This window comes from Crassostrea angulata, chromosome 6 (genome assembly GCF_025612915.1).
Source record: "Crassostrea angulata isolate pt1a10 chromosome 6, ASM2561291v2, whole genome shotgun sequence".
Classification (NCBI taxonomy): Eukaryota; Metazoa; Mollusca; class Bivalvia; order Ostreida; family Ostreidae; genus Magallana; species Magallana angulata.
The window spans coordinates 8471291-8481424 of NC_069116.1; the positions used below are offsets into that span (position 1 = coordinate 8471291).

Sequence of the window (10134 nt, forward strand, 5' to 3'; positions counted from 1 at the left end):
TGACATAGACTAGGTATGAATTATACATGCAACGTTACAGAAACGGCACAACATTCGCTAACTTATGTTATATAAACTTTAAAAATAATTATTTTTACATGACATGGAGATATTATATCGAAGAAAGATGTACACGTGGGATGAGGAGTCTCTGTGCAGCAATTGAAGCCAACCATTCAATGAAAATGCGTCTACCGAATAATCATCCAACAATAAATCTCCATGTCACCTAATAAAACGTAATATTGGATTCTAAAAACTTCACTGTCTGAACAATCCGGCATGTCGGCGTATCATTAATGTGAAAATTGTACGCTACCCGATCTTAGTCAGCAATAAAATAAAAGCTGATATCCAGATTCTGCTAAATTATTCAGAGTTTGTCGTTCCGATTCTGAAAGCGAACTGTTATGAAAATAAAATATCAACCAATTTAATTAGAAACTATAGAGTCAATTGTTTCCCTCCCTAGAGATACCGTGCTGCTGCATTGTAGTAAATGGTTGCACTTTGTACATCACGTAATTCATCTCTGTGGATTGGAAGAGGTTTCTCTGCAGTGGCAATCAGTCCCGTGTCCTCGAAGTTTCCGGAAGGACCTATCCAGGACGCTGCGGTTGTCTCCATTTTCCTCTCAACTTTCGTCAGCATCGGAACAACAGCAGACACCGACGGAGGTCTGTTTGACGTACAAGAAGACACGGAAGATCTCTTCAACCATTGCAGCACAATGCACGGCATGTCGGTGTATTCTTAGGCAATTGTCACAAGGTTACATATTCTGCTTAGTCGTGGGGTTTTTTGTAAGTATTGATTAACATACCCGCATAAAACATGATTATGGCAAATTATTCTACACATGTCTGCAATTATCTCAAAGTTTTCAAGCTAAAGAACACCAACATTGTATGAAATTTTTCACACAAATTGTCAAATACCTAATAATTCGGTGAAGACTTCACATGAAATTTATGTGAGAAATTTGCGAGGAAATTCCACGTGAATTTATGTTTGAATTTCATGTGGAACTCATGCAAAATAAATTCAATTTTACTCTTCTTGTGCGAAATTCAGGTGATGTATCATTGACTGAATTGGGTAAAGCTTTTGTAAATAACCTACACAAAAAAATACAAGACAGGGAGAAGCTGGTTCAAGTAGACAGAAATTAAAAAAAATGTAATCATTGATGAATGTTACCACTGGCCTTTTGCAGAAAAATCTAAGTACAAGATTTGCAAGGGAGCCGCTACAAATAGAACCATTTTAACAAGAGCTTGGACTTGGACTGGAAAGTTGTGTCAAACAGTAATGTGACGTAGGCCTGTCTATTTCATTGCTGGCCACTCAGCCGTGGCTCTATGAAATCAACAAGATTTGTCTGACTACGCAATCGGTGTATATTTCGCTTGAAACCGCGTCATTTTTAACTTGTTTTGACACAAGAAATAGAGAGCTGCGCCCTACTGAAAGTCCAAGCTTTTGTTAAAATGGTTCTACATGTACTCTAAAACTTTATATGGCTTTACATTTTTACGGTTCTGACCATTTTATCATACAAAGTACATTAATTTATACAACGTAGCATTGTTTAAATCAAAATGATAGATAACAGTTATGATAATATAAAGTTAACATTGTCGATACATGTATTGGGATGGCAACAATATTGGAGAAGAAATTATCGGAGACCTGCGGCCAATTTCGGTTAGTGGCCGTGGATTCCTGCCGATGTGACGGACACATTAAAGAATGGTTAGAATTGGGAATTTAAGGTGTATTCCTTGCTATTATACACCAATTTGTCAACTGATTACAATCTGATAGGACAATAATCAACAATAAATTCTATCAAGAGTAAATCGTGAACAATATAACACATTTCTAACTTATTCCACTGCAATTAAGGAGGTAAGAAACACCTTCATAATTATTTTAAGCACTTTCTTACGAAATATTTATTATTTAATAAATTTATTTAATACAGTTATATACTTTTCCTTTCAGAATTGTGATATTTGATAACGTAGCGGTACAATTAAAGAATCATATTCGGATTTGTAAATCTACAATTTGAAAATTTTAATCAGATAACTATTATTAAAATATGATATATTCTCATCCACATTGATATTTCAAAATGTCGCGTACCACTTTAAATTAGCTGAAAAATATCTAACAGGATTATCAACACTTTTTTAAAAGAGTTATTTGAAACCAATCAATTAGACAAGTGCATTTCCCATCGGATATCACAGTCAATGACAAATCGTCAAAACAGTTATGGTGAATGTTCAGCTACTTATCATGCTTAAGGTTGTAAATACAAAATTTACAATATCCACCCAGTAAATTCAAAATTTACAACATGACATATATATATGACGTCACATCAACGATGCGCAAGAGAATTCCATCTATAGATTTGACAAAGGAATTATTAGACTTGAGTCCATTCAACCAATTACCAGAAACATTGTAATATATCTTAAGTCTATTACGCGCTTTGATTTTGTGATGTTGTACAGGAATTTACATCTGATGCAACCTTAAAAAATCAATGTTAGTGAACGTAACCACAGTTGCTTCAGGAGATAACCGCCCCTCCTCCCCCCCCCCCCCCCCCCCCCAAAAAAAAAATTTTTTTACTGTACAATATTTTCCCGTTGAATGTATTTTAAAAAGAATTATAAAATGCTGAAGCCCCATATTGTTTCAAACCAATGACCTGCAAATCAATAGCTAAGTTTTCATAATATGTTTACATAGTGTACTTATAAAGTACGCATTTTGGGTCGGGCGTTTGAATCAATATCGTATGGTGAAGGTACCTATCCTATGACAGTTGTCATGTTGTAAATTTTGTATTTACACCCACCCAGTAAATTCAAAATTACAACATGACACTACTCACTCTCAGGCACGATCACAATCAACAGATCTACATTAATTAGTAATAATAATGATAATCCATCCAATGGTCTCTACTGACTGACACTGTAACATACATCAAACAAACACACAATGGCGAGGAATTATTTCCAGTCGGCATCACTCTAAATAAACCAAAACCCACCACCGAAGACCCCCCCCCCCCTTTTGGGACCCACAATGTCGTCGCTGTAATTGGATTGGAAATAAACTATCAAATACTTGGTGGGAGGATAGTTAAAAAATTTTGTGTGTCCTCTTGTATGGGCAGCGGAAAGGGCAAAAAATACATTTTTACAAAATCAACGATAAACTAAATTCAACAATCTAAAATAATATTATCAATGACCATAAATGCAAAACCAACAGTCTTCTTTGCAAAATAAATGTACATAAAAATCAACCAAAGGTATTTAAATACAAATCAAACACAAAAAGTAAAACCAACAGACATAAATGTAAAACGAACATACATCAACATGAAACAAGCGGACGCACAAATAAACGCCAGGTGGCGTTTTTTGGGAAGCAATATACGTCATCGATTATTGGAATCCGGGATGGTTTGCACCTATTCTGTTTCGCCCTGAGATGTTTCGCACCTGCCTCGGAGCGAAACATCTCACTGTATTTAGATATTTTTCTCGTATTATCATTCCTCTGAAATTAATTATTACCTATACAAGAATTGAAATATGGGTTTTTTTTTAAAACCTATTGAAACAGTGCTTGTCTTTATGCATGCACCGCCAATTAAGAGAGCGTTCTTGCTTGATTAGGATTTTTATTTACTAATTTTATTAAGCCATGTCGTTTTTTATGGTCCAGAACAAGAGGTGTGAACTGTGTTGTTATAACATTTATAGCCTGTCATTCACTTGAGAATTACCTGTATTTTTATGATGAAAAATTTGGGAATGTTAATTACAAATGTAAAATATTATATTGTTAGCATAGCTCTAGATTGTTTTGGGGATCATTTAATTACATAAATTATCAGCTTGAACTTTACATTACCCACCCCCCCCCCCCCTCCCCTGTATCCATTTTTTAAACTACGCCTATTGCCAGTCTTATTCTTATGGAAAAAGTCAAACTCGTTAAAATTTTTATTTCTATCCGACTTTTTTTTATTCTATAAATTGTTTATTTACCGGATGGCAGTAAATACAAAATTTACAAAGATGTCAAGTTGTAAATTTTGCATTACTTCCACCCAGTAAAATTAAAGTGATACGAAATGCAACAAATGACTGACAAATTGTACGTGAATAGAGGCGTGAAAATTTGGTTTGCTATAAATATCTATATAGATGTGCCATAGCCTGACGGAAACGGAAAGTCATAAAATAAACATTTTGTTTAAATTGTTATCACCAAATATGCATTAATTAATGCATACAATGTTTTCTATAACGAAGTTTGATTTATTTTCCTACAGTCTTATGCATTGTCTGTACAAGTAGTTTGAAGAAAATTTAAGGCATGGCAGTATTCATGTCGCACTGGCGTCGGAAGCAAATTGAAAGTGGGGGGGGGGGGGGGGGGGGGACTGATCCTCAGAAATATTGAGAGAGAAAAAACTAATTCCCAAAATCATAAAAATCCTAATCCGTGGGGGAGGGGGGGGGGGGTAAGGGTGGGGGGAGTAAACCTATACTTCCAAAAGAAAAAATCTAACCTACATTAAAAATTATTTTCCCCCAAATCATGAAAATCTTAATCCGTGGTGGGGGGTGGGGGTGGGCTAGTATGCCTAAGACTCCAACTTCTCAATCGTTCAAGGTACATTAAGGAACAATTATATTTCCTGCGAGAAAAAGTGGGGGGGGGGGGGCTGAACCGTCTATTCTGCTATGTACCTAATGGTTAGGTCTAACTTTGCAAAAAGCCTCCCCCCCCCTGGTTCCGAAGCCTATGTGTCGATAAGCTTGAAGTATTCTGATACATGCACTTGATTTTAATTCACAATGTACATATGTCTTGTAGCATTTTAAAAATGTTTTTTTCAGATATTTGTATATCATCATGTTTATGGGTAACAAATAAATGACTTTTTTTTTTTTTATATAAGACTGTACAATAATTGATTATACATATGTTTTCATCCGAATATGAAATTTGGAACAAATGTACGAGTATAAACAGGTCATTAAAATATTATTTATAATTTTAAATAAATCATAATAAATAAATGGGAATGGAAATAATATTTAACCCCACCTTTGCTATAAGAATAAAACTGGTAAAAATCGTAGTTAAATAGTGGATGCAGTTGGGTAATGTAAAGTTCAAGCAGATACCGGTAATTTATGTAATTAAATGGTCCCCAAAATAGATCTATGCATGTACATTTCTAATTACATCAACACTCCATTACATTACATTATATTACAGTCAGATGTTTTGCTCCGAGGCAGGTGCGAAACATTGACGTGGGAAACATCTCAGGGCGAAACAGAATAGGTGCAAACCATCCCGGATTCCAATAATCGATGACGTATATTGCTTCCCAAAAAACGCCATCTGGCGTTTATTTGTGCGTCCGCTTGTTTCATGTTGATGTATGTTCGTTTTACATTTATGTCTGTTGGTTTTACTTTTTGTGTTTGATTTGTATTTAAATACCTTTGGTTGATTTTTATGTACATTTATTTTGCAAAGAAGACTGTTGGTTTTGCATTTATGGTCATTGATAATATTATTTTAGATTGCTGAATTTAGTTTATCGTTGATTTTGTAAAAATGTATTTTTTGCCCTTTCCGCTGCCCATACTCTTGTATCCTAATTCAACAACTGCATGTAACAGTGCAACATGCAACAGAGTAGGCTTCAGAACTCACAAAAACAGGGCTAGCAAAATAACATTAAGAATAAGATCTAGTAAATGATTCCAGATTGTCTTTTTGGTGCTAGAACCATTATGACGTCATAATTGATTTGATGAATCTTTTCCCGTATTTTACCCTTTAAAGGAATTATGTAAAAAATAAAAAAACATTTTGACATTCTATATTTAATCACGGGAAAAGTAATCCCGGTGCCTACATTCAATTTGACATCATTTTATAGAGGAGTTCAAGAGCTTGTTTAATGCCGTTTTTGGAGAAACTGTACGTATTCTAGATATTTCATTTGTCAAAAATGGACAAAACTCCGAGATTTGTTACTTTTATCCTTCGTATTTCATTGAAAATTGTTGTTTAAAACATGATTTTTCTTGTATTTACCAAAAATTTAAGCCCTGTTACACCCTATGAAACAAAGATATTGTCATGAAGCATCATTAAAAGAATTTATAACTTGAATTTCATAAACCTGTAGGCACCTTTCATTTACTAGATCTTGACCTTAATATAACCTTATTTAAGGAGGCTGTGTGATTTAAACAGATTTAACCATCAGATATAATTACATTTATAGACATGATATTTTTGGTCACAAACTATCATTTAGTAAAGAAAAAATCCAAATATTTTAGCTTAAAAATTTCGAACCTTTTCCTGTATCATTACAAAGAGTTTTCATTTAAAGGAGGTAAAAATGGCCTAAAAATTACGACCATCCACACCTCTTAACTACCGTATAACTTAGTAGACTAGTACACAGAAAAAAGGGCAAGTTTCAATCCTTTACTACTGAGTTTATAAAATTGTCAGTATTTTTTCTTTCTTGAAAACTAGAACATTAATATCTTTTAAATAGGAAATACTGATATTAATTAATAGTCATAAAAAACCCCATTGTGGTTGACAGCATTTAAATTTATGATAGTATTAGAAAATTGCAAACATCACTACCAGTATGACAAAATATGCCGGGTAATCCTTTAAAATATTCAAACATTCAACTTCCTATGATTAAATAATAAATGCATTTATTCAAATCAAAATCATTTAATTGGCAAAGAAAAGGGAGACAGCCCAAATGACTTTCCTTTATTTGGAGAGCCAGGGTAGTGATACATACATACATTCAATATTTACACAACATTATTTACATTGAAAGTTAATCAACCATTTTAATAATCTTTTACATTTGTTTTCACTTACAAATGTACTAGTATTTGCTAAATTCTTTCTTTTTTATATATAAATGTTATCATCTGTGATTCAACAATAAACCCCCTCCCAAATAACTTACTGATGGCTTTTATTCAAATTAAGTTCCATCTGTGTTACTTCAACATGTTTCATAGAGTTAATGAAAAAACAAAGAATTGTCATAAAACATAATGTCTGCATTTCAGAGGGCTTTCTCACAAATCTCTTGCCAATGGCAACCTGAATGTGAAGTTGATGATTCTGAAGAAAAAGGTTTGATAATATTTTTGTAAAAACGTGATTCTTTTAATGAAGTAACTGGCATTAACACAGCAAGGTGCTTCCCATATATTTACTTTTATTATCTAAGTCCCATTTCTACCAGTGTGGGGAAACACTTGTCAATCAGGCATTTTCAATAAAATAGATGCTCCCAATTAAAGGGGCATGGTCACGATTTTGGTCAAATTTAATTTTAATATTTTTATTATTCACAATGCTTTAGGAATGTATTTCTAATGATCAAGTGAGGTTTGAGAGTCAGTTGTAGAGTTATGTGCAAGATACAAGGCTTACAACTCTTTCTCATGTAAACAAGGTTCGGGCCAGTAAAATTCTTTTTAAAGCAGATTTGTCTATCTTCTTATTCCTTTTAAGCATTAATAAACAGTTTTTAATGCTTAACACATTCATTTTAGGTCTACAACTGGAATTTTAAGTTTAACATTCAAAATGTAAACAAAAGTTTTGTTTACAAAGCAAAGAATTGTAAGCTCTGTAAATCGCTTAAAACTCAACGAATGATACTCAAATTTTGGTTGCCTATTTAAAATGCCGTGATGAAACATTGCAAACATAAAAATCTGAAAAATGATTTTTGACCAAAATCGTGACCATGCCCCTTTAACTAATGATAGTCTTTTATAGTTTAAAAATATCACTGCATGAAAACGGAATTAATCATGGTTCAAAGTTCACTTGAATGTCTACAGCAGGTGTGACCTTTACAAGGGCTGAGGTCAGAACTCCTATCGTTGCTTGTTTATCACTTGACTGTCTCCATTTGGTAAACATATGATGGGCCACCCCTTGAATGCCTTCCTCCCGGAAATGCTGTGCATAAATCTGCTCCATGTCTGCTTCTCTAAGCCTGAGTTCTCGACCTGTGTGTGATGAAAATAATTCTATTTGAAAAATTGGCTACTTAGAGTGGCTTGAAAGCCGATGTTATTTTATAAAATATTTGTACCTTTAGTAAGAGCTTGCTGAATTTCAAAAGTGTATGAATTAGAATAAATTCAAGACATGTAGTGTAACAAAATGTAAGTGATGCCTTGATGTTCTCTGTGATTATTTAAATCAACTTGGTAAATTCAAAGATAATTGTTTGAATCAATGGTTGACCATCAAGCATTTTTTAACTGATTGTTTCATTAGGCATGCAAAATAAATTCAAAAAGCCCTATGAATCTGCTTGGAGTTGTCATTCGATTTAAACAAGCTCTGTATCTCTTCTGCAGCCGATTTTGTTAAATATGAGCTTTCATTACCTACTCTCCTCCAGGACTTTCCTATCAGAGTGGTGGCTCTCCGTACATCCTGGTCATTCACCAGTCTGCTGGAAGCTGAAAATACACCATATAACCTTTAACATAGTTAGTCCAGTAAAGGAAGGTCACATGCCACTACTGATTTAAATTGGAATGTAAAATACTAGTATGAGATTTTTTAAGCATTTGAATTGTAAGAAAAAACTCTTCAATAAAAAGTTCCAAAATATAATTAAAAAGATTCACTCATTACTTAGTATTGTCTGACAGATGTCGGAGATTTGTGGAGCTGCCTTTGTTGGTTTGACTATATCATCCTCAGAATCATCAGAATCTGAACTTGAGTCATCTCTCTGCCTTCCTTTTCGTGGCTTGGATGTTTGATTTATCACCATCACATTATTGTCTCCAATCTGAACATTTTTGGAACTATGTATGTGGATAGAAGTTTTCTTTCCAAGGAAGCCTTTCTCTACTTTGATTGACCCATCTTTATTTATTCTTGCCTCTGTGCCTGTTCAAAATCATTCACATAAAAATTTGTGTAACTGATTTACAGAATGAGAAATGCTTTAGTCATATATATTTGTAATTGCTCATGTTGCAAATTATACCTAATGATGAGAGATGTTTATGTAGCCTACCCTTTGAGCTGTCTCGACTGTCTTCAGAAGTGGAACCCATTGCACCATCTCCAAAATCAAAGTTCTCAATTCCACCAGTAGCAATCTTCACATGTCTCATGGCTCTTTCCACCTATATCAAACAGAACATTATTAATTAAATTCAGCAGAGATTCTGCTTGGCTGAGCAAAAATTTCTACCCAAAAATGGTGAGATATTGAACATGGAATGATTAAGTCCTAGGTTGATATGCTCTCATCAGTTCAAATTAACCCAATATCTACAGGCTATTACATTGTATATATAATACATATATTGTACATGTATTACACCAAAATTTCAACAGTAAGTATAAAAATGCTTTCTGTCCCGTTTCTTAAGAATTTTGACACAGTAGAATGACTTTTACCTGTTTCATTGCCTCAGCAACGCTTCTTCCTGCGTCCACCCGAGTGGTTTTGCTTCGCTTTGACATCATCAAACATTCACTTGTAACAGTTTTCATTTACTGAAAATAGTAAATAAGCAAAAAAATATATTGTAAAATTGTCATTATAAAATAATAATAAATCATATACTGACCATCACGATCTTGTGTATTTAATTGTTAACTAATATGATAAAATAAACAAACAGGAAAAATTTGTGTACTTTCACTTTCACCTCTAAAATAGCCATTTCTTGGATTTTCAGTCCCAAAGACTTACACAAAACAAATATTTCAACATTATACGAATGTTTTAATACTCTTCATCTCCTGTGGAAGTCTGAACACCAAAAAAAAAATTTCTTGTTTCCAAAGGCTAAGGACTTTCCACAATCCTCTTGACGTTTATAAATATTCTAACAGCAAAAACGTATGCCCATATAATTCCGAATAAAAATAAAAACCATCCCGCAGAATTATGTACATTTAATTCTTTTATTTCATTGATTGATTATTGCTTTGAAATCATATAATATGTAATTTCTTTTGTCGAGATTT

General features: G+C 33.5%; 1 protein-coding gene across 1 annotated transcript; it reads right to left on the bottom strand.

Moving 5' to 3' along the window:
- Positions 1-6808: 6808 nt before the first annotated feature.
- LOC128190447 (uncharacterized) lies at positions 6809-10012 on the bottom strand. The gene is made up of 6 exons (XM_052862502.1): positions 9857-10012; positions 9559-9657; positions 9170-9281; positions 8779-9039; positions 8526-8600; positions 6809-8138 (listed from the first exon to the last, which is right to left on the bottom strand). The coding sequence occupies exons 2-6, from the start codon at positions 9652-9654 to the stop codon at positions 7936-7938; spliced, it is 747 nt and encodes a 248-aa protein (XP_052718462.1). The 5' UTR covers positions 9655-9657; positions 9857-10012; the 3' UTR covers positions 6809-7935.
- Positions 10013-10134: the final 122 nt, after the last annotated feature.